The sequence below is a fragment of the Conger conger genome, chromosome 14 (genome assembly GCF_963514075.1).
Source record: "Conger conger chromosome 14, fConCon1.1, whole genome shotgun sequence".
Lineage (NCBI taxonomy): Eukaryota > Metazoa > Chordata > Actinopteri > Anguilliformes > Congridae > Conger > Conger conger.
Genome location: NC_083773.1, coordinates 7,304,202 through 7,327,993, shown reverse-complemented (window position 1 = coordinate 7,327,993; position 23,792 = coordinate 7,304,202). Strand labels below are relative to the sequence as shown.

General features: G+C 48.9%; 2 protein-coding genes across 2 annotated transcripts in view; one reads left to right on the top strand and one right to left on the bottom strand.

Annotated features, from left to right (window-relative positions):
- Positions 1–23,792, top strand: part of cenpp (centromere protein P) — a 105,828-nt gene that overhangs the window by 63,234 nt on the left and 18,802 nt on the right. The gene's annotated exons all lie outside the window — the stretch shown is intronic.
- ecm2 (extracellular matrix protein 2, female organ and adipocyte specific) lies at positions 1–23,792 on the bottom strand. Its single transcript, XM_061219098.1, has 11 exons — positions 23,620–23,792; positions 17,746–18,029; positions 13,401–13,589; positions 9,718–10,180; positions 9,308–9,471; positions 8,489–8,604; positions 7,149–7,284; positions 5,981–6,138; positions 4,844–4,983; positions 2,586–2,912; positions 1–1,423 (listed from the first exon to the last, which is right to left on the bottom strand). The coding sequence occupies exons 2-11, from the start codon at positions 17,999–18,001 to the stop codon at positions 1,255–1,257; spliced, it is 2,118 nt and encodes a 705-aa protein (XP_061075082.1). The 5' UTR covers positions 18,002–18,029; positions 23,620–23,792; the 3' UTR covers positions 1–1,254.

Here is a 23,792-nt window from a genome sequence, read left to right as displayed (position 1 = left end):
TTTCATATTGGCATTGTTTTTTATTATTTCGTTGTTCAGTTCAGATTTCGTACAGATCAGTACAGTTTGAAAAATTCCATTTTGATAGCTGTCCCATAATTAGTTTTTTTATAATACATACATGTATGCTTTATGAAAATGTATTGTAGTACAAAAAGGTTACTTGGAATGTTTGGAAGCAAAGTATGCATAGTAAAGAAATACAGACATCAACAACACATAGTTTAACAAGTGTCAATTGTAACAAAATAAAATTTGTGAAAATACAAATATTGATGATTGTAGCATATTTTCACTTGCATCAGAATTTTTTGTAAGTTTACAATGGTATTGCTTAGAAGCAGGGTCATTTGAAATAGGTAATTATTACCCAGAAAACTTGAATGCTGCCCCATCTTCTACAGTACAACTGTTAATATATCAAAACAAGCTACAGGTGAAACGAAAACACCGCTCTCAGTTGTAATACCAATAAGGCCAAGGAAAGTTACCTTATCTCTTGACATTGCGCTGTCAGGCACTGTGATAACCTATGAAAAAAGGTGCTTTAATCTACATCAAGATGCACATCTAACTACTGACCTAATCTGGAAACTATTTAAACCTGATGTAACCAAATTACACTTCTTGTTCTGTAAACGTGCATAACAAGGGCCTTCTCCATTTTGCCCTTAACAAAGCGAGCGCATCATTTCCCTATAGGGAATCAACAATAGGTTGTCTGAATGAGAGCCGCCAATCACTTATAAAGGTGATAAATGTTCCTGGTGCTTCTGATTTTTTAAAAACGGGCGCAGTATAAGCTAATATATGACCGACGATGTTTGAAGAGTGAGATCTATTTCAAATAAACGGCTCTCCGTTTGGAAAATTTCTCTCACTACAAGATTTATCTCTGAGGATAGAAAATCTGTAGATATGAGGTCATAATGGAGATGACTTTCCTGGATCCCATTTTTCTTTAAGTGTGTATTTTGTCAGAGGTTCATACAGATTTATTCACGTCCTTTCCTATAAAGGCTTTGATGAAGACGAATATGAGCCATACAAGTCTCTCATAATCAGGGAGTTATGCATAAATTAATCGTATAAATTACTCCAGTACATTCTTATTTTATCGTCATCTTAACATGAGGAAATCGGAGAGGCTTTGTTCTGGTTTTTCTTGGAATGCGGCGGTCGACGGCGAAACGGAGAATGGGCTGATTTTCTGTTTTCTTTGGCCCGTGGCGAGAGCAGAAGAAAGTACAGACGCTACTTCGTCTTCTGAGGCTGCAGAACGACGCTCAAGTACGAGTGTATGCAGGAGAAGGCGGTGGGGGAGATGCTCCTGGTGTCGATGAAGTTGTTCTCCAGACGCAGTGTCATGAGGTTTGATTCCTCTTCACTCATGGGGTCACAGAAGGCGTCCTCTGCAACGCTCCTGGAGGAAGGACGGGATAAATAAACGGGGGGTTAACTTCAGGCATCATCGCGTGCCAAGAATGAAAGTCATCTTTCTTTGTTTTAGCTGCACAACCCATCCGCAGCTTATGAAATGTCACAGAATGAGAAAACACTAGCCGTGGACTGTTGTTGTCCGTTGTTACATTACAATATTTTCCATTTTTAGCAGTTGGATACTGACTGAAATAATTCAGCTCGAGTGCTTGCAAACAGTACACTGCAACTGCACTGCTTTAAACTTTAACCTCTGGGATGCAGTCTGTGCTCCTCGACTACCAGCTCGCCCTGTTGTGGTTCAGTGGAACTGAGTGAACAGAGCCATGTTATTCCACGCTTTGCCAAGTCACCGCTACTCCAAAAAAAAAAATCTTTTTTTTTTTTTTTTTCGGTTTGGCTGTTGTTGAGAGCAGGTGTTCCCTGTTGCAAATGAAGCTTAGAAACCAGCTGGGATTCGTAAAAGGTGTTTTTGACACTTCTTGCTGGTCATAGGTGGTCTCGAACTGGACAAAGCTGCTTATGCAGGTCCAGTAAGCTGGTGGTCAAACTGGTGGGCTCGTGAATTACATGGCCTGGGCAGCTGGTGAACAGCTGGCCGACCAGCGAAAAGTGTCAAAAACACAGCTTAGACCAGCTGCCTCAGAGGTGGTGTGAGGTTTTTCGGGGGAAAAGTAAATGGTAAATGGCTGGCATTTATATAGCGCCTTTAACCAAAGTGCTGTAAAATTGATGCTTCTCATTCACCCACATACACACACACACACTCACACACCGACGGTGATTGGCTGCCATGCGAGGCACCAACCAGCTCGTCAGGAGCTGTTACGGGTTTAGGTGTCTTGCTCAGGGACACTTCGACACACCTAGGGTGGGATCGAACCTGCAACCCCTCCGACTTCCAGTCGACTGCTCTTACCTCCTGAAGCGATGTCGCCTACGTGTCTGCATCTAAACTCTGTACCCTGTACAGTATGGGGATCCTGAGTAGTCGTACCAGCACGTTTTTTTTTGGTGGTTTCCGTTCAACTCACTGCCAAGGCTTTTGAGACACGGTGTGGGATCCTACGGCAGGTAGCGGCTGAGGTGCACCAGAAAAAACTCAGGGACACTTCGACACAGCCGGGGCTGTGGACACCACTCGCCTCATGTTATTGTCGTTGAGTCTGAGGAAGCGCAGGGCCTTCATCTCGCTGATGGCCAGGGGCACCGAGGTCAGCTGGTTGTGGTCCAGAAACAGCTCCGACATGGAGCGCAGCGACCCGAAGAAGGACAGCGGGTCGACGCCGTCGCTCTCCAGCTTGTTGAAGGACAGGTACAGGTACTCGATGCCCGGATCCATGTGCGCGAACACGTAGCCCGGAATCCTCTCGATCCGGTTGCCAACGAGGACCAGGTGCACCAGGGATCTTGGCAGGAACGACGGAACGTGGTAAAGCTTGTTGTGCGAGAGGTCTATGGACTCCAGGTGTCTTGTAGGGGGGAGAAAAAAAAAGAAAAGAAACCAGGACAGCAGACTTAATGCAGTTTTGATTAAAAGCAGAGCTGAATATTAGACATCCCGGCTTAGTTCATCCCTGTAAGGAAATGTATTATTTATGGACAAAACATGACTGAATTTTTTTAAAGCGTTTTCAGTGAAACGTGTCGTCTGAGAGATAATAGAAGAGCCAGTATATTTCGAGGTGTGGAAATCGCTTGGCTGAACTTTGCGTGTAAATGCTGAGCAGCACGGAAAGGAAAGCGCTGTGTCTGCGTCGGTCCGGGCCGGATCGCGGTCCGGGTCCGCTCCGTTCTTCATGTATGGAGTATTTACAATCAGCGCCGGACATGTGGGCCCAAGGCCTGGCGTGTTCAAAATTTCACCTCATTAAATCATGGCTGACATCACACAGAAGGAACCCAGACTCCAGCGCTTTCGGTCCGTTTTGGAAGTCTTTCTGACGGAAAGATCAAAGGCGGTCTGTAGACCTAGTACTTGTGAAGCAAAGTCTGTGTTGGCAGTTTATGTCAGTGCGGTAATTGCACATGCTGGCTCAAAAGTAAGATCTTGATTTGAATTATAGAGCAGGGCATATCCCAAAAAGCTTTATTTACCACTAATTAGCCATTTTGTTGCTATATGTTTTACAAATAAAGGAATGGCTTTCATCATTCCTGAAAGACTTACACTAAAACCAGTGAATACCCTGCATGTGTGAATGGGTCTATTATGCGCCAGTATCCATGTGCGAATAGATTTACTCTGCATTACTATCGGTGTATTTTTGTTCTCTTAAGAACATGGATAGCTAAATGACAACAATTACCTAGTTTACTACCTCTTAAGAACATGGATAGCAAAATGGCAACACTTGCATAGTGCACTACGTTGCCTCTTAAGAACATGGATAGCTAAATGACAACACTGACATAGTTTGCTACCTCTTAAGAACATGGATAGCAAAATGGCAACACTTGCATAGTGCACTACGTTGCCTCTTAAGAACATGGATAGCTGAATGATAACACTTACATAGTTTGCTACCTCTTAAGAACATGGATAGCAAAACGGCAACACTTGCATAGTGCACTACATTGCCTCTTAAGAACATGGATAGCAAAATGGCAACACTTGCATAGTGCACTATGTTACGTCTTAAGAACATGATAGTTAAATGACAACACTTTCCTAGTGCACTATGTTACGTCTTAAGAACATGATAGTTAAATGACAACACTTTCCTAGTGCACTATGTTACGTCTTAAGAACATGATAGTTAAATGACAACACTTTCCTAGTGCACTGTGTTACCTCTGAAGAACATGATAGTTAAATGACAACACTTTCCTAGTGCACTATGTTACCTCTGAAGAACATGATAGTTAAATGACAACACTTTCCTAGTGCACTATGTTACGTCTTAAGAACATGATAGTTAAATGACAACACTTTCCTAGTGCACTATGTTACGTCTTAAGAACATGATAGTTAAATGACAACACTTTCCTAGTGCACTATGTTACGTCTTAAGAACATGATAGTTAAATGACAACACTTTCCTAGTGCACTATGTTACGTCTTAAGAACATGATAGTTAAATGACAACACTTTCCTAGTGCACTATGTTACCTCTTAAGAACATGATAGTTAAATGACAACACTTTCCTAGTGCACTATGTTACGTCTTAAGAACATGATAGTTAAATGACAACACTTTCCTAGTGCACTGTGTTACCTCTGAAGAACATGATAGTTAAATGACAACACTTTCCTAGTGCACTATGTTACCTCTGAAGAACATGATAGTTAAATGACAACACTTTCCTAGTGCACTGTGTTACCTCTTAAGAACATGATAGTTAAATGACAACACTTTCCTAGTGCACTATGTTACCTGGATAGCTAAATGAGAGCACTTACTTGTGATTGATCCAGGCCAAAGGAGCAATCATTGTCTCATCGAGCCGATTGTGCCTTAAGACGACAATATTAAGGTTTCTCGAGTTATTGAAGACGGACTCTGATATTTCTTCAATGACGTTGTTTTCAAGATGGAGTTCCTGAAAAGCAGAAAGGAAATTGCTTGGCATGTAAACATTTCTGCAGTATGCAGTCGCTGCCCGTGTTGCACTTCATAAAAGCATCGCTGCCACTGGCAGTGGCATCACACGTAAAACGTATGCTGAAGACTTAATTACCAGCTGAAGCATCCATTCATGTGGTCAGCTGGAGTGTTCTGGATTACTGTAATTGTTGTTTTGATTTAAATCGTTTCCCACAGGTGAAATCCAGATGACTTAAAAACATAAAATCATGGATCGCAAGTAAATGCTACAGTATAGAGTATACTGTAATAATCTAGCTTTCCAGGTGTCACACAGTGCGTGCAAAGAGTACCGTCCACTACTCTCTTTCAGTTTTACCCTTTCCTGTATGTGCCACTGAAACGTAATTTTAGGTCTGCAATTCGTTTTGATTTAGCGCTCAATGATGTTGAACAGCATAAAATTATACAGCAAACCTCAGACGCTAAGATGTATGTGCAGATATAATTGAGATTGAGATTGGCTTTGCAGTTGATTAGCAGGGCCTGTCAATGGCTGCTCAACAAATTGATTGGCAGGACGCATCCTGGCGCTGGAGGTCTGAATTACGGGCCGCTAAAAAATAAACGGGTTGGCAAAATGGCACGGACCGTTTCGGGCAGTACCGATTGTATTCATAGCTCTGCAGCGGCTGCATTCCGCATTACACACAGGAATATTCTCTGTATTCGGTATCAGCATTGCCGTTGTGGAACGGCGCAGTGGCGTTGTGGTTAAGGTAAATGACTGGGACACGCAAGGTTGGTGGTTCTAATCTCGGTGTAGCCGCAATAAGATCCGCACAGCCGTTGGGCCCTTGAGCAAGGCCCTTAACCTCGCATTGCTCCAGGGGAGGATTGTCTCCTGCTTAGTCTAATCAACTGTACGTCGCTCTGGATAAGAGTGTCTGCCAAATGGCAATAATGTAATGTAATGTCATGTAATGTAATGGCGGGGTTCAGGCAGCGCCCACCTGCAGGGCCGCTGGGAGGCCCTGTGGCACGGTGCGGAAGTGGTTCCTGCCCAGCCGCAGGTAGGAGAGCTGTGTGAGGGCCTGCAGGGCCTCCGGGGCCACGTTCCCCTCGCTCAGCATGTTCCCCTCCAGCTCCAGGGTGACCAGGTTCTGCAGACCTGTCCGGGGTTACAGGGCACGGAAAACGCCTTTTCAGTACTCACGACGGTGCATGGAAAACACCTTTTCAGTACTTACAACAGCGCATGGAAAACGCCTTTTCAGTACTTACAACAGCGCATGGAAAACACCTTTTCAGTACTTACAACAGCGCATGGAAAACACCTTTTCAGTACTTACAACAGTGCATGGAAAACGCCTTTTCAGTACTTACAACAGCGCATGGAAAACTCCTTTTCAGTACTCACAACAGCGCATGGAAAACGCCTTTTCAGTACTCAGAACAGCGCATGGAAAACGCCTTTCAGTACTTACAACAGCGCATGGAAAACACCTTTTCAGTACTTACAACAGCGCATGGAAAACACCTTTTCAGTACTTACAACAGTGCATGGAAAACGCCTTTTCAGTACTTACAACAGCGCATGGAAAACGCCTTTTCAGTACTCACAACAGCGCATGGAAATCGCCTTTTCAGTACTCACAACAATGCACTAGCACTGCTATACATTCCATGAGGGTATTGAATATTGTTACAGAAGAGTTTATAACACTGCTGAAAAAAAACCTGCTCAAGTTAGGTTTTGAAACAGCTGTTAGCTGCTTGACCAGTTCAGATCATACTCAACATGGTTTCACCACCTCAAGCGATGCTTTGAAACAGCTGTTAGCTGGTCATTTCAAGCTGGTCATAGCTGGATTTTACACCAGGGAATGTACATTTTAGTTATTTGACAGACGTTTTAGTCAAAGCAACATCCTGTACAATATTAGGCACTGCACCTGTATCAATGAGTTTAACATGGGGGGCCGCATAGATGGGTAAAAATGCAGCTGCGGGGGTTTGAGGAAAATGTAGACTTTCTTTAGCTTATTTCCTTCAATTTCTGCAGTCTGCCTGCAGTGTCACATTATACTTCACTGTTCAAACCGTTCCAAACTTCCACAAAGCCATCCAAAGACAATAGTGGTGAAGGAAAACTCCTTGAGTGGTGGAGTGTTGCCGTACTTTGCATGCTGTTTTCATCAATTCCACGAAGGTTGTTCTCGTTGATCTTCAGCTCCTGTAAACTGGGAGGCAGCTCTGGGGGAATCTGGTCCAGAAAGTTGCTGTCCATGTACAGGCGTGTCAGGAACTTCAGGCCCTTTTGAGGGAGCAAAGGGTAAAAAAAAAAAAAAAAAAAAAAACATTCATTAAGGGGTTAAGAAGAAGCATTTGTTGACATTGCTGAAGGCTTTTAGAGGCTGTAAATATGAATGAACAAACAGTGAATGGCCATAGGGCATAGGGATGACGTGCTGTCATAATGTTTGTATCAGTTTCTCCAGTAATTCTGTCAGTCTGTGTTTCAGACAGATGGTCTTAGTTTCTCCTTGCTCTGAGAATGGGCGTGTCGTGTAAACATGCTCTCTCTCTCTTTCTCTCTCTCTCTCCCTCTCTCTCTCTCTCTCACTCTCTTTCTTGCCTCAGACTACTGCTCCCCAGTGCAAAGGGCTATGCTTCATTTTTGTACTCTGCAACAAAGTTTGTTGGACCCAAGAAAAATAAGGAAGAAAAGCATAACGTGGTCCTAAAATATCTGATGTTTTACTCAGACGTGTGCCATGGAATTTGTTTTTCCGCTTTGAGCAGGGTGGGAGAGAGAGAGAAGGGGCCCGTTGTCAAGGCTTTGAGCTCTCTGTTGTGAGCAACCTATGAGTTCCACAGCGCACAACTCAGACAAGCCAGACTCAGAAATGTGCTCCAAACCGTAAATGAGAACATTAGGGAGGATTTGTAAGAAGCTGATGTCACACCTAATTAACCGGGCTTTCAGTGTATTTACGCTTGCAATACAAATCATAGTTTGCAATTTGGCTACTCTCGAGGTAGACGATGCCAGGTTGAACATGAAATGGTATTTCTTGGGGGATCAATGTGAGTGAGTTTTTGCCAATGTTTGTTTACTATACACATTTTTAAGTCACAAGTTTGCTGGCCGGACAAGGCATGGAAATTTCACGTGACATTAATTCCAGAAAAACGGCAGGTCAGTCTAGTCAAGCTACTGGCACCGTGTAAATTCTTTTCAAGAGCAGGCATGTGATTTTGAAATAATGATTTCCACATGTAGTCTTTATTCGAATGGTGCTCAATTTTGAAAAATAGTGCAAATGTTTCGTTTTGGATTGCCTTGGGCTTATTTTACAATCTTCGGGCGCAGACGATGGAATGCGTAGTTTGGGCTGTCGGAACCGTGATTACATCTCTCCGATCGCAGTTAGAATTGATTAATGGGAGTGGAACAGCCCGTTTTTTTGCAGTCCGTGTGCTGCGGGGGAACGGAAGAGCAGACGCCGTCTCTTTACTTTGAACACTTGCGGGTCGATGCCGGACGTCGTGATCCTGTTTTTGCTGAGGTTGATCCACTCCAGTTTGGGAAGGCCGTTGAAGGCCCCGGTTGGGATTGTGGTGATGTCATTCCCTGCGGACGCACAAAAAGACCGCATGAGACCAGAGCTTCAAAAGATCATCAAAATGACGTATTTATTTATGATGATAGCACCAGTCATCTGATCCACAGCTGCGATAACTGAAACCACTGTTTTACTCGGGCAAAGAGTTTTTGGTCCTGACTTTGTATTTTGGTTCCACAACCTTTGAGTCCTTAATCCTTGTGCTGAGTGGCCAACTCGAGCCGGTGCTGAGTGACTTGCCTTCGCATTTTAGTGGAAATTCACCACAACCCCCTTACCTACGTATTCCCTCATTGTCTATGTTGACGTTTTTTAAGCCATGGGGATAAAAAGGTGAAGGTTGGCATTGGGCAAGTTGGCAGTTGCCATTGTATTTCAGGCCTGAACATATAATCTCATCCTGTCTGAAAGATCTTGTAGTCTTGGAAATTGTTCCTCATTTTTTTTTTTTATACGTTCCCTCCCAAATATTAATTTGAAATAGTTTTTAACGCTTTAGAAGGCGGTACAATGTGTAACCACACCCGCAGGTAGAATTTAAGGAACTATGAGAACTAACCAAACTGTACATGAACTATTAGAACTAACCAAACTGTACATAAACTATGATAACTATACATGCCACATGAATGACCCTAGTAGAGGTGTGTAGGGGTGTGTATACTGTGGCTCGGCTCTAGCGGAGGTGTGCAGTTTTGACGGCTCCCTCACCTTCCAGGCTGAGAGCCTTGAGTTGGGGGATGAAGAGGGGCGGGATGTTGGTGAAGTGGGCGTCCTTGCAGGTGACGGTGACGTCGGCGAAGACGCAGCCGACCGGGAGGGAGGGCGCGGGCGCGGGGGGCTCCTGGACACGGGGGGCGGGGCGGGGCCGGGTCCTCCCCGAGGAGGTGCGCCGCCTCGGCATCTCGAACACGTCTCCCCTCAGCCACACCTCCTCCTCCGACATCTCGTAGTCCTCCCTCTCCTCCCACTCCCTCCCCATCCCCTCCCACTCCCCCTCTCCCCTCTCTCCCCACTCCCTCTCCCCCCACTCCCCCTCTCCTCTCTCTCCCCACTCCCTCTCCCCTTCCCCCCACTCCCCCTCTCCTCTCTCCCCCCACTCCCTCTCTCCTCCCTCCCACTCCCGCTCAAAGTCGTCCCCCTCTCCGCCCCACTCCTCCTGCATCACCCTGAGCAGCCTCCTCTGCTCCGCCTCCTGCGTCCTCCTCCTGTCCTCCTCGCGCCTCCTCTCCTCCTCCATCCTCTGCTGCCTCTCCCTCTCCGCCGTCGCGGCCGCCGCCTCTTCGTCGCGTTTCCTCTGCTCCTCCTCCTCCTCCTCCTTCTCCATCTGCTCCCGCAGAGCCTCCTCCTCGCGCCTCCTCTCCTCGAAGAGCTCCTTCTGCTGCTTGGCCAGCAGCTTCTTCTGCCTCCTCTTCCTCCTGCGCTCGGCATCCAGGAGGCGCAGGCGCGCCTCCTCCTCGCGCTGCGCCTCCTCCTCCCGCCTCAGGAGGAGGTCCATGTGCTCCTGCGTGTGGGGCTCAGGGAGCGGCTGGCCGGGGTCGTTCAGCTCTGAGGAATCGCCAGAGAGTTCAGGGCCGTCAGGGACTGGGGCCCGCGGGCGGGCGCGGTGGAGGGAAGGAGGAGGGAGGAGGAGGGAGGAGGAAGGAGAGAGAGACAGAAACAGCAGCACACAGGGGTGGCGCGGTGAGACGCACAGGAACACACAACGCATAATATGTTCTGTGTCAAACAGCATATTATGTCTAGTTAGTCGGTACAGTCCGTTTAATAGATGTTTCACCATAGCTGTTGCTCTCCCAAGTAATGTATTGTACTAAACCGAGGTGATTTGTAACAATACATGCGTTAACGTTACACATTTATAGATCTGCCTATGATCTATTACGTTGGTCATTATATTGTAAAATAATACAATATAAATGGATAAATGTACGTTTTACATTTATATATGTATGAATGTATACACACATAATGTAACTGGATACACACACACATACATATATACAGTATATATATACAGTGTATGTGTATGTTCTGTTTATGAAAGAGACGGGGGATGGGGCAGTTATATGCATGGTGGAGGTGAACATCACTCCCTAATGCTGCTGCTAAAAATGTATTTATTTGAATGAGGAACACCGTTGTTTTTGGATTAGCATTGATTGCAGTTCTTTCTAGTAACAGCCATTTTACAATCGACGTAACCTCAGGGGACCCCCGTACTGTTCTGTTCACAAGATGCTCTGTGGAACATGGTCAGATAATGCTGGGATAACATGAATCATCAGGTTTTGCACAGATTTGTGGTGTCCATGGCAGCTTGAGTGCACGTTGCCATTAAAGCAAAAAAAGTGGATTTACCAAATACTAAGAAACTAATGTAATTTATGTAAATTAATGTAATTTTTTCACTAAAATTGTTATGCTGATAATTGAATTATTATTAATGGAAAAAGTTTGTATTAAATTAGAAAAGAATGCACAATAGAAACATTTTCACTCGTGGCCTCAGACGTTTTTGACCCCACTGTATATATGTTGCTTCCTCTTGGGAAGACGAAATGAAATCCGAGTAAGAAATCTGCTCTTGCACATTGTCACGTTGCCATTGTTTTGGCCTAAGGGGAGGGCCTATAGGTTGTACACAATACCTGCCCTCACACGACCCTTCCTAAGCCATCTGCGCGTCATGAAAACGCGCACCAGGCCCAGACATGGAACCGCACTCGTGCGTTTCAAGTCTTGCCAGTTTCTCGGGGAGGTTGTCTGGGGAAAAACGAGACGCCCGGGTGCTTTTCGTGAAGCTCATCCGAGACGTGGTCTTGAGTCATTCTGAGAGATGAGAAAAGGAGAGAGACGTGAGCATGGCTGGGCCAAGCAGGCAAATCCCCTCATGCTGCTGTGCATCTCCTCCATATCGCATTGTTCCTCTGTGGTGTATGTGCATGCCCGCGTGCGTGTACACGCCTGTGTGTACGTGCCTATGTGTACGTGCCTGTGTGTACGTGCCTGTGTGTACACGCCTGTGTGCACGTGCCTGTGTGTACATGCCTGTGTGTACACGCCTGTGTGCACGTGCCTGTGTGTACATGCCTGTGTGTACACGCCTGTGTGTACGTGCCTGTGTGTACGTGCCTGTGTGTACGTGCCTGTGTGTACGTGCCTGTGTGTACGTGCCTGTGTGTGTGACTTTCCCCTTGGTTGTTATTAGATGGGGAGGTGGCTCCATCATTGTGGACAGTTCAGTGCGTATAAACAGAAGCAGGGGGGCGACATGGCTCAGGCAGTAAGAGCAGTCGTCTGGCAGTCGGAGGGTTGCCGGTTCGATCCCCCCGCCCGGGCTGTGTCGAAGTGTCCCTGAGTAAGACACCTAACCCACGAGCTGGTCGGGGCCTTGCATGGCAGCCAATCGCCGTTGGTGTGTGAGTGTGTGTATGAATGGGTGAATGGAGAAGCATCAATTGTACAGCGCTTTCGATAAAGGCGCTATATAAATGCCTGCCATTTACCATTGTTTGTGTGTGTGTATGTGTGTGTGTGTGCAGTTTGAAGTTAGCACGGGAACACTGTGTTGCACCCGTGTTCAGTTCTCCACCTGCTGCTAATCTTAGATGCCCCAGTTTGTGTTCTGTTTTCGATTAAGACGAGTTCTTAAGGGCTTGAAGTCACTGATTATGATTGTGCAATCCTTGTTCATCCTTGTTGGTAAACATGGAAACCCCTAACACCTGATTAGGTATAACCTTTGGCGGGAGTTTTATTATTTTGAAAAGGTGCTTGGTACTATGCAAGCACGAATGAGGTTACCTGAATTTAACGTTACCTGCGCTGGATATAAAATATACGGCAGGGACAAGAAAAGCACATGTTGCTTTGTCCACACATTTGTTTCTCAAACACAACGTCCAGCTTGTCTCTCCGCTCTGAATCGCAGCAGCAGCTGAGACGGTTGAGCCCCTGGCCGAAGGTTCGATCGGGGGCTGTGGCGTGCGGTAGTCACGAGGCAGAGCCTTCCGCTGGCGTCTCGCTGAAACGCGTCGGCTCTCCCGGCCCGGCGCGGACCGCATACCGCCACCAAGTGCGCGCGGCATTAAGTAGACCCGGCTGTGCCGTTTCCCGTTATGAATTCAAACCCAACTGAAGCGTGCGACTTGCGAGCCCTGTCCCGCATCGCATAGTCCGCCTAAAGTCCGGAGCGACTTCCGCCCAAAAAAAACCCCACAGGAAACGCAGCGTCTAATTTGCACAATTTCGGCGTGTGTGCTCTGGATTATGGTCGTACGCACATTTTTGCCGTTTGAAGGAGATGTTTCCGCGGGCGAAAGGCTGAGCGACTACACCGCCGTCCGGCCGCCGGAGGCCCGGAGGTCCTGAGGGGCTTCTGACCGTTACCAGCTGTGTTCTGACGGTTATCGTGTTACCGTGCGGGGCAAATGAACCTCTAATCTCCGCAATCTGCATTGTTTTCCATTAAAAGGCAAAATAATAATAATGCCTGAGTGTGGTGTGTCGTTGGAAGCCTAGGGGGATTTTTGTTTGGTGTTTGAATTGAATGGTGTTTTTTTCCACTTGAGCAGACAGCATTGGGGAGTGGGGGGGGGTGTAGACACACAGGTTTGGGGCTGGGTGGGGGGGTGTAGATGAACAGGTTTGGGGCTGGGGGGGGTGTAGATGCACAGATTCAGGGGGGGGTGTAGATGAGCAGGTCTGGGGCTGGGTGGGGGTATATGCGCGGGGGGGGGGGGGGGTAGATGCGCAGATTTGGGGGGGGTGTAGATGCACGGGGGGGGGGGGGGGTAGATACCCAGGACACTGCAGACGGGGCAGCACTCTCCCACTGGGATGACGGTACGCGGGCAGCGCAGTCGTGGACAGCTGACCTCGTCACACGCCACCAGGCCGTTGGAGCACAGGCAGGTGAGGCAGGGCTTGGGGGACCAGACGGCCCGGTCAAACATGGTGATGCCCTGGTACATACACCGCCCCTTCCTCCCTGAGGACACACAGGGTCAGACAGCCCTGTCCAACATGGTGATGCACTGCTACACACAGGGTCAAACAGCCCTGTCCAACATGGTGATGCCCTGCTGCACACAGGGTCAAACAGCCCTGTCCAACATGGTGATGCCCTGCTGCACACAGGGTCAAACAGCCCTGTCCAACATGGTGATGCCCTGCTGCACACAGGGTCAAACAGCCCTGTCCAACATGGTGATGCCCTGCTGCACACAGGGTCAAACAGCCCTGTCCAACATGGTGATGCCCTGCTACACACAGGGTCAAACAGCCCTGTCCAACATGGTGATGCCCTGCTAAACACAGGGTCAGACAGCCCTGTCACACATGGTGGTGCCCTGCTACACACAGGGTCAAACAGCCCTGTCCAACATGGTGATGCCCTGCTAAACACAGGGTCAGACAGCCCTGTCCAACATGGTGATGCCCTGCTAAACACAGGGTCAGACAGCCCTGTCCAACATGGTGGTGTCCTGCTACACACAGGGTCAGACAGCCCTGTCACACATGCTGGTGCCCTGCTACACACAGGTCAGAACTGTGGTAACTTTGCCAAGGGGTCAAATGAACTGGAATTTCATAGGAATTGTAATAAAACCGCAGACGAGCCTTGTTTCTATAGCTGGCACGTGGGCGTTTCCAACTAAATCGTGATATTTAATTTTAGTTAAAAATTAAATTAGGTGAGAAAACATGGTTGCATTTAAATGTCGGGGGATAGAATGACTGGACGTTTTGAGATTTAGTTCAAATACTGCTTATTTTACATTATCCAAAAAGGTATATGCACATGCAAATTTTTCTGTGCGTTTGGTCATTTTCATGACAACTTGCTTGCCAGGAACTGACGCACCTAGTCTGTCATTTGGCGTTCGGCAATAGACGTTTTGTCGCAATTTCAGTCGCATGTTGTTATTTCCCACCCCCCCCCTTTGTATGTCAGTGTGAAATTGCTGTATTTGAAAGTTGAGGTAAAAATTGTTACTAATTTTAGCACTACATCGTAATTATGTGTCTGAAAACACCAGCCGTGTGTATTTACCGTGGGTAAGACACAAAGAAATTACTTGTATAATTGCCTGTTCTTTGTCAGGGTTTTTCCCCTCGGGGACAATACATTTGAAGGCAAGAATACAATGCAGTGTTTGTTCTTTATCTGATGAAAGCCCGGAATCTAAGAACTTGTAAACCAAGCGCAAAAAAAAAAAACAACAACATGGAAACTTTGGTTTCCTTGTCGGGAGAGACCGTCGGCTGTCTTCCTTCACAGAGTTTTTCTCGAGTTATTTTTTCCAGCTCGTCCGTTCAGATCTCGTCGTTTTACAAATTGCTGGGATACTTGGTTCAGGTTCTAATGTTCCCTCCTTAATCAGGAGAACCATGTGAGGAAAGCACACAAAGGAGGAATAATAAGGGCTTTCTTTCCATTACGGCAAAAGCGCTGGCAATGTTAGTTTCCTTTTCCTAATCCTGCGCTGTTATGAAATCTCAAGGCTTAATGAATCTGTTGAATTACAACAGAGTCTGAAGGCGTCCTGGTTCAGCGATATCGCCCTCCGTCAGTTTGAGTCGGGACACTGCGTCCCACACATGTTAGCAATCACGCCGTGGAACCGGGGGAACCTAACCCTGAACATGTCCTGCATTTATTCTGCTTGGATTCTTATTAAAATAACCTGAAACTGACCTTTGAACTTTGAATCTAGTTTCACCAAGCATAAATGTAAATTACTCTCGCGCTGTCTTAAGAGAACAATCTTGAAACGCAGTAATTCTCTTTTTGATCAATTGAAGTGCATGCTGTCAGAATTAACTACTTCACTGCTGATTACAACAGTAATCCAGGCAGCGAATTGTCGCCTAAAACTCGGCTTCTTATTGGACGGAGAGCTGTGAGAGCCGGCTCCCTGTGTGCGCGATCGTATGGCTGGAATGCGGCGAGCTCTGCCCCGATTGGTCGGTTCCCATGGTCGGTTCAGCGGGGTGTGGTCGGGTCTGACCGTGCACTGAGGTAATGGAGCCCGGCCGTGAGGTCCGCGGGCTGGAACTGCGGTTCCGCTGAGAGAGCCGTGCGGGCTGAGGGCTGGAACTGCGGTTCCGCTGAGAGAGCCGTGCGGGCTGAGGGCCAGGGTGCGTCTGCTGCAGCAGCTGGATCATGTGTGTTCATCATCGCTATGATTATCACTATGGAAACCCCCTCCTCATGCTGAGGCTGAATTAAACACATCCATTATCGCTATGGAAACCCCTCCTCATGCTGAGGCTGAATTAAACACATCCATTATCGCTATGGAAACCCCTCACCGTGCTGAGGCTGAGTTAAACACATCCATTATCACTATGGAAACCCCTCACCGTGCTGAGGCTGAATTAAACACATCCATTATCACTATGGAAACCCCTCCATGCTGAGTGTGAATTAAACACATCCATTATCACTATGATTATCACTATGGGGACCTTCACCATGCTGGGGCTAAAGTAAGCACATCCATTATCACTATAGAAACCCCTCCTCACAATGCAGAGGCTAAATTAAGCACATCCATGATGACTATGGAGACCCTCCTCACAATGCAGGTCCCTCCAGCACCCATTCCTGTTGAAACTGCAGTGAGATTCACAAAGCCGAGCTGCCATTCACTGAGATTGTGAGCCTTCACTCTGGTATCAGTAAGAACACGTCAGGTAATCTCTAGGCTTTTGCCATTTTACTCTCCTTTGTTAATCATTGTTGGATGCAGCAAGATAATAATGATGTAGGCTGTTTGTGTATTGTTAGTGTTTTTTGCTGAATAGCTGTGCATAGGGAAGTTTAGATAATGTAGGGTTTATCTTTGCGTATGCCTCATGCACATACACTTTTGGTCTGAGCTTAAATATACTAATACACCAAGGGTAGACATCTACTCTGTTTAGCCCTGTTCTGAAGATTACATTCCATTACATTACATGTTATTTATCAGACGCTTTTATCCAAAGCAACTTACAGTACATTAGACTAAGCAGGGGACAAACCCCCCTGGAGCAATGCGGGGCTAAGGGCCCAACAGCTGTGCGGATCTGATCATGGCTACACCGGGGATTGAACCGGGATTGATCCCAGGCACGTACCTTAGCCACTAGGCTACCGGCCGCCCTGCATATGGTGCTCACAGGGTGCCGCCTGGTTTGTCTGGGATGCTAATGCCATCCTAACAGAGGATGGGAACAGAGCTTTGGTCTGAAGTATAGCTGAGTATAGATGAGCTCAGATCAGTCAGAGCGCGTAGGGTAAGCCCAAACAGGTTTATCTGGATCCTGTTCGGCCGTCAGCTTCTGCAGCTTTGGTCCGCTGCTTGTCACAAGAGTGATCCAGACAGCTAATTATTGGCAAAGACCACTTGCCTAAAAAACACTTTGAGCATCCCTCTCTAGGTTTGGGGGAAAAACCGAAATACACTGTGATGGCTAAAGCCAAGGCCTACGAGAGGCAGTTTGATAAAGAAAGCGTAAATATATCTCAGAGCTTGAGGCTGCACCTGGGGGGGGGAGTTATTCTGTCCTCTGACGAAACGCGTCAGTCAAACGGACCACTGGGTTTACTGTGAATACGGCTGTCAGGATAGCCACCCTGCCTGTGAACGTAGACTACCTACAGCTGGTTTATAACCTAGTTGGGTGCTGAGAACACCAGGGGTAGACATTGTTCATAATGAAACGTCTCCATTACATTACACTATTGGCATTTGGCAGACGCTCTTATCCAGAGCGACGTACAGTTGATTAGACTAAGCAGGAGACAATCATCCCCTGGAGCAATGCAGGGTTAAGGGCTTTGCTCAAGGGCCCAACGGCTGTGCGGATCTACACGGCTACACCGAGATTAGAACCACCGACCTTGCGTGTCCCAGTCATTTACCTTAACCACTACGCTACAGGCCGTCTCCAATCGACAAACACAAAATTAGTTCTTTATGTTACTGTTAACAGTATCTGTATCGTTTCAGTCCTATCAGCCACCACCATCATCAGCCATGCATATGAAGTAATAGCAAAAAGGAAAGCATTAAGGAAAGCATGAATAAACTGCGTTTGACTGCATCACTAAAACCCAATGGTGTGTAGTGTAGCCGGGGGCGACGCGCACTGACCCGGTATGACGCTGTAGCTGGACTCGAGCTCGTTGACGTTCTTGTACGACTCGATGAACACGGACGCGTCGTCGTCGTCTCCTCCGTCCAGGGGTACGCTCCTGAGCCGGGCCAGCGCCTCCGAGTTCTGCCTCAGGGAGCGGTTCCTCCCTCTCTTCTGCCCTCCTCTTCTCCTCCTGCCCCGCTCGGCCTCCTGGGCGAGGCCCAGGCCCAGGAGCAGGAGCAGGGACAGCGCGAGTACGACTCCAGCCCTCATGTCGTGTGGGGGGGGGGGGTTTTCTCACCTGGGGAGGTACGACGTACTGCAGAGAGACGAGAGCGAAAGAGCATTCTTCCTCCCCGTTTGAATCCTAGATATAGCTCGGTCTTAATATGAGGTTACTACACACATTCCTCCTAATAACAAGTCTCAGACATTAAATGGCACGGCAGGACACGTGGGTTTGGGAGGCTCTGCCCTGATCCTAATCTTCCCCCCCCCCCCCGGGGCGTGAGGTGGTTTGATGGCGCACAGCCGCTCTTTAAAACGCTGGCGTTGGGGACGCGTCACCAAATGACCTTGTAATCAGCCTCACGTCTGTGAAGCGATTTTCTCCGTTGTAGAGGGCATGTATGGGCGGAAGGTCGTAACCACAGAAAGAGTGGAAACCCATTCATCGTGTGTCTTTTAAGCTTTTTGAGGGGTTTTTTTTTCCGCTGAATTGTTGGTGGATCACATACATGTCCTTAGCACACGCATGCGTTGTTCAGGCACAATCACAATCTCAATTGCTCTGTTGCTTCCGTTGCCTCCCAGCCTACAACCAAATCATATGTACATACATACATACTTACATACCTACATATAATACATGCAAATGTTCATATAATGTAATACACACGCGTCCACATACCGGCACACATGCAAGCATGCGCAAATGCACAAGCACAAACGCGCACACACACACACACACACACACAAACAAACATGCGCGCACACAAATGCACACACAAATGCAAACTCACACACATGCGCGCACACACACACACACACACTTGCTGATGACTTGGAATTTGCGAATGGGAATCCAATAATAAAACCAAATGAGGCACACACTCAGGGTAAAGTGTTTGCTGTGATTTTCATTTGAATAGACATTTTTTGGGCAAATGGATAGATATCGAGCTAGGATTAGGTTTGTGCTTCTCTCTAAATGTTGTTTAGCCCAAGATGAGAAATGGGGTCATTACACTGGCATTTATAATGATAACAAAAACAGCTTTCAGTACGGCTAATCATGGACACGCACCATTAAAAATACACCAAAGATTGTTCCGGTCATTTGACGTGTCGACTAACATTTGCACTATATGCGTTTTATTTCATTCCAGTCCAAAAACATCAAAGAGCTGTGGTCATTTTTCTCTTGATCTTAAGGGGGACCCTTCAGTTATTGCATGCGTCTGCTCCTAGCTGTGCGTCTGGTATTAGCTGCAAAATGTCAGATTTTTATAATCTAATTTTAAGAAATAAAATAAGAAATCTTGTAACCTCAATAGTAGACTGCTGTCATGAGCTTTCCTGCCAGTTATACAACGACGGCTAATAGATTCACATCCTGGAGGAAGAACCAACTCCTACGGCAGTCGTAACCAAGCAACCCCCCCCCCCCCCCCATGGCTTCATTATACGGCTAATTACAGTATTCGCAAGAGAAACGACTCGAGGTGGAATATTACTGCAGGTCCTTTTCCCGACAACTGCTCCCATGAATCTCTGTGCTCCGTGCCAGAATAAGCATCTCACACGCGCCTGCCAAAAGTCCTCTGAGGTTATTGTCTTAACCGACGATGACCAGCACAGCGGAGAGCAGGGCTGCACAGAGCAGTGCGCGTGGAGGCGGGGGGTATCTGTGGCAGAAATCACAGACTGAGGGAACAAGGGCAAGATGTCGGATGGGGAGTTTGAGTGGCGTGTGGAACGAGGGCAGGATGTTGGACGGGGAGTTTGAGTGGCGGTACGAGAGTAGGATGTCGGACGGGGAGTTTGAGTGGCGGTACGAGAGCAGGATGTTGGACGGGGAGTTTGAGTGGCGGTACGAGAGTAGGATGTCGGACGGGGAGTTTCAGTGGCAGTATGAGGGCAGGATGTTGGACGGGGAGTTTGAGTGGCGGTACGAGGGCAGGATGTTGGACGGGGAGTTTGAGTGGCGGTACGAGAGTAGGATGTCGGACGGGGAGTTTGAGTGGCGGTACGAGAGCAGGATGTTGGACGGGGAGTTTGAGTGGCGGTACGAGAGTAGGATGTCGGACGGGGAGTTTCAGTGGCAGTATGAGGGCAGGATGTTGGACGGGGAGTTTGAGTGGCGGTACGAGAGCAGGATGTTGGACGGGGAGTTTGAGTGGCGGTACGAGAGTAGGATGTCGGACGGGGAGTTTGAGTGGCGGTACGAGGGCAGGATGTTGGACGGGGAGTTTGAGTGGCCTGTGGAACGAGGGCAGGATGTCGGACGGGGAGTTTGAGTGGCAGTACGAGGGCAGGATGTTGGACGGGGAGTTTGAGTGGAGTGTGGAACGAGGGCAGGATGTTGGACGGGGAGTTTGAGTGGCGGTACGAGGGCAGGATGTTGGACGGGGAGTTTGAGTGGCGGTAGGAGGGCAGGATGTCGGACGGGGAATTTGAGTGGCGGTACGAGGGCAGGATGTCGGACGGGGAGTTTGAGTGGCGTGTGGAACGAGGACAGGATGTTGGACGGGGAGTTTGAGTGGCGGTACGAGGGCAGCATGTCGGACGGGGAGTTTGAGTGGCGTGTGGAACGAGGACAGGATGTCGGACGGGGAGTTTGAGTGGCGTGTGGTATGAGGGCAGTATGTCGGACGGGGAGTTTGAGTGGCGGTACGAGGGCAGGATGTCGGACGGGGAATTTGAGTGGCGGTACGAGGGCAGGATGTCAGACGGGGAGTTTGAGTGGCGGTAGGAGGGCAGGATGTCGGACGGGGAGTTTGAGTGGCGGTATGAGGGCAGGATGTCGGACGGGGAGTTTGAGTGGCGTGTGGAACAAGGGCAGGATGTCGGACGGGGAGTTTGAGTGGCGGTACGAGGGCAGGATGTCGGACGGGGAGTTTGAGTGGCGGTACGAGGGCAGGATGTCGGACGGGGAGTTTGAGTGGCGTGTGGAACGAGGGCAGGATGTCGGACGGGGAGTTTGAGTGGCGGTACGAGGGCAGGATGTTGGACGGGGAGTTTGAGTGGCGTGTGGAACGAGGGCAGGATGTCAGATGGGGAGTTTGAGTGGCGGTACGAGGGCAGGATGTCGGACGGGGAGTTTGAGTGGCGGTACGAGGGCAGGATGTTGGACGGGGAGTTTGAGTGGCGTGTGGAACGAGGGCAGGATGTCAGATGGGGAGTTTGAGTGGCGGTACGAGGGCAGGATGTCGGACGGGGAGTTTGAGTGGCGGTACGAGGGCAGGATGTCGGACGGGGAGTTTGAGTGGCGTGTGGAACAAGGGCAGGATGTCGGACGGGGAGTTTGAGTGGCGGTACGAGGGCAGGATGTCGGACGGGGAGTTTGAGTGGCGGTATGAGGGCAGGATGTCGGACGGGGAGTTTGAGTGGCGTGTGGAACGAGGACAGGATGTCGGACGGGGAGTTTGAGTGGCGTGTGGTATGAGGGCAGTATGTCGGACGGGGAGTTTGAGTGGCGGTACGAGGGCAGGATGTCGGACGGGGAATTTGAGTGGCGGTACGAGGGCAGGATGTCGGACGGGGAGTTTGAGTGGCGGTACGAGGGCAGGATGTCGGACGGGGAGTTTGAGTGGCGTGTGGTACGAGGGCAGGATGTCGGACGGGGAGTTTGAGTGGCGGTACGAGGGCAGGATGTTGGACGGGGAGTTTGAGTGGCGTGTGGAACGAGGGCAGGATGTCAGATGGGGAGTTTGAGTGGCGGTACGAGGGCAGGATGTCGGACGGGGAGTTTGAGTGGCGGTACGAGGGCAGGATGTTGGACGGGGAGTTTGAGTGGCGTGTGGAACGAGGGCAGGATGTCAGATGGGGAGTTTGAGTGGCGGTACGAGGGCAGGATGTCGGACGGGGAGTTTGAGTGGCGTGTGGAACAAGGGCAGGATGTCGGACGGGGAGTTTGAGTGGCGGTACGAGGGCAGGATGTCGGACGGGGAGTTTGAGTGGCGGTATGAGGGCAGGATGTCGGACGGGGAGTTTGAGTGGCGTGTGGAACGAGGACAGGATGTCGGACGGGGAGTTTGAGTGGCGTGTGGTATGAGGGCAGTATGTCGGACGGGGAGTTTGAGTGGCGGTACGAGGGCAGGATGTCGGACGGGGAATTTGAGTGGCGGTACGAGGGCAGGATGTCGGACAGGGAGTTTGAGTGGCGGTACGAGGGCAGGATGTCGGACGGGGAGTTTGAGTGGCGTGTGGTACGAGGGCAGGATGTCGGACGGGGAGTTTGAGTGGCGGTACGAGGGCAGGATGTTGGACGGGGAGTTTGAGTGGCGTGTGGAACGAGGGCAGGATGTCAGATGGGGAGTTTGAGTGGCGGTACGAGGGCAGGATGTCGGACGGGGAGTTTGAGTGGCGGTACGAGGGCAGGATGTTGGACGGGGAGTTTGAGTGGCGTGTGGAACGAGGGCAGGATGTCAGATGGGGAGTTTGAGTGGCGGTACGAGGGCAGGATGTCGGACGGGGAGTTTGAGTGGCGGTACGAGGGCAGGATGTCGGACGGGGAGTTTGAGTGGCGTGTGGAACGAGGGCAGGATGTCGGACGGGGAGTTTGAGTGGCAGTATGAGGGCAGGATGTCGGACGGGGAGTTTGAGTGGCGTGTGGAACGAGGGCAGGATGTCGGACGGGGAGTTTGAGTGGTGGTACAAGGGCAGGATGTCGGATGGGGAGTTTGAATGGCGGTACGAGGGCAGGATGTCGGACGGGGAGTTTGAGTGGCGGTATGTGGGCAGGATGTCGGACGGGGAGTTTGAGTGGCATGCGGTATGCAGCAGAACGCGTGGAGCCGTGAGAGTTTCCGTGAGCAGGGCAGAGTAGCGCTGCTCTGGTGTGTTTATCTGATGGGAAGAGAGCTGAAGAGAAGTCCAAACATGCAGTGGTGGGCCGGTTCTCCCTCTCCCTGCAAAACAAGCCCGGCCCCTTGGGGCTTGCAGTCATGTGGTTAGTAATAAATCTGTTCAGGAATTGTTGCAACAAAAAAAAAAACCCTTGCAGCGTGGAGAGGGGGAAAACGCAGAAAGGAAAGTATTATAATTGATGTGGTCCTCAGGATGACAAGGCTCAAATGGGAACTTCTGAAAGAAATAGCAAGATTAGAAAATAAATATTTATACTCTCCAGTTTAATGGTTCTGCAGTTAGCGGAACGTTCTCTGGGATAGTAATTTTTCCCTTTTTAAAAACAGTTTTTCTGTGCAGAACAGGAAAATGTTTCACTGATTATTCATATTTTCTCCCTCCCCTCTGAGACAAGAATACGTCTCAAAACAAAAGCTCTTGCGAGCCCAGATTATGAGTTATGATAAGAAACTACAAATGCCTGAAAAACATCCTGTTTCCCAACTTCGATAGACAAGGAAAAAAAGGCAGTTGCACAATGAAAAGCAGACGAACTGAAGAAAATGTAGTTCTCTTTGTCCAGCCCTGTCTTCCCTCTGTACATCGAATACGCAGCACAACCACAGTGTAATATCTCCAGCTGGGACACACTCCATGCAAAGAGAGGCACGTGAGAGAGGATAATTATGTCCAGAAACGTGACAAGCTGGCCCTCGCGCCCCCGGGAATCGCGCTCGTAAGCAAAAGAAAGGTAGCCCGTTTTTAGCGCGCGAGAGAAAGACGGAGCAAGAAACAGAGAGTAAAGGACAGTGGTACGTTACCGGTGGGTCACAGACAGTGCAGCGCCGCGCGTACGGCCGAACGTGTGTGCTTTTTCCCGAGTTGTGTGGGGAAACGGCAGCAGCCGGGGGAGGCAGTGTGCAGCCAGTCTGCAGCCGGACGGAAGAATGCTTTGCGCAGACAGACTGCTGGCTGCTCTGAGCCAGAACCAGCT

Excerpts from the sequence above, each read along its gene's own strand:
- ecm2 (XM_061219098.1), bottom strand. The coding sequence starts at position 18,001 with ATGAGGGCTGGAGTCGTACTCGCGCTGTCCCTGCTCCTGCTCCTGGGC. Across the intron at positions 8,605-9,307 it reads CAAGGCTCTCAGCCTGGAAG|GGAATGACATCACCACAATC; the intron begins GTGAGGGAGCCG and ends GTGCGTCCGCAG. Across the intron at positions 6,139-7,148 it reads TGATGAAAACAGCATGCAAA|GTCTGCAGAACCTGGTCACC; the intron begins GTACGGCAACAC and ends AACCCCGGACAG.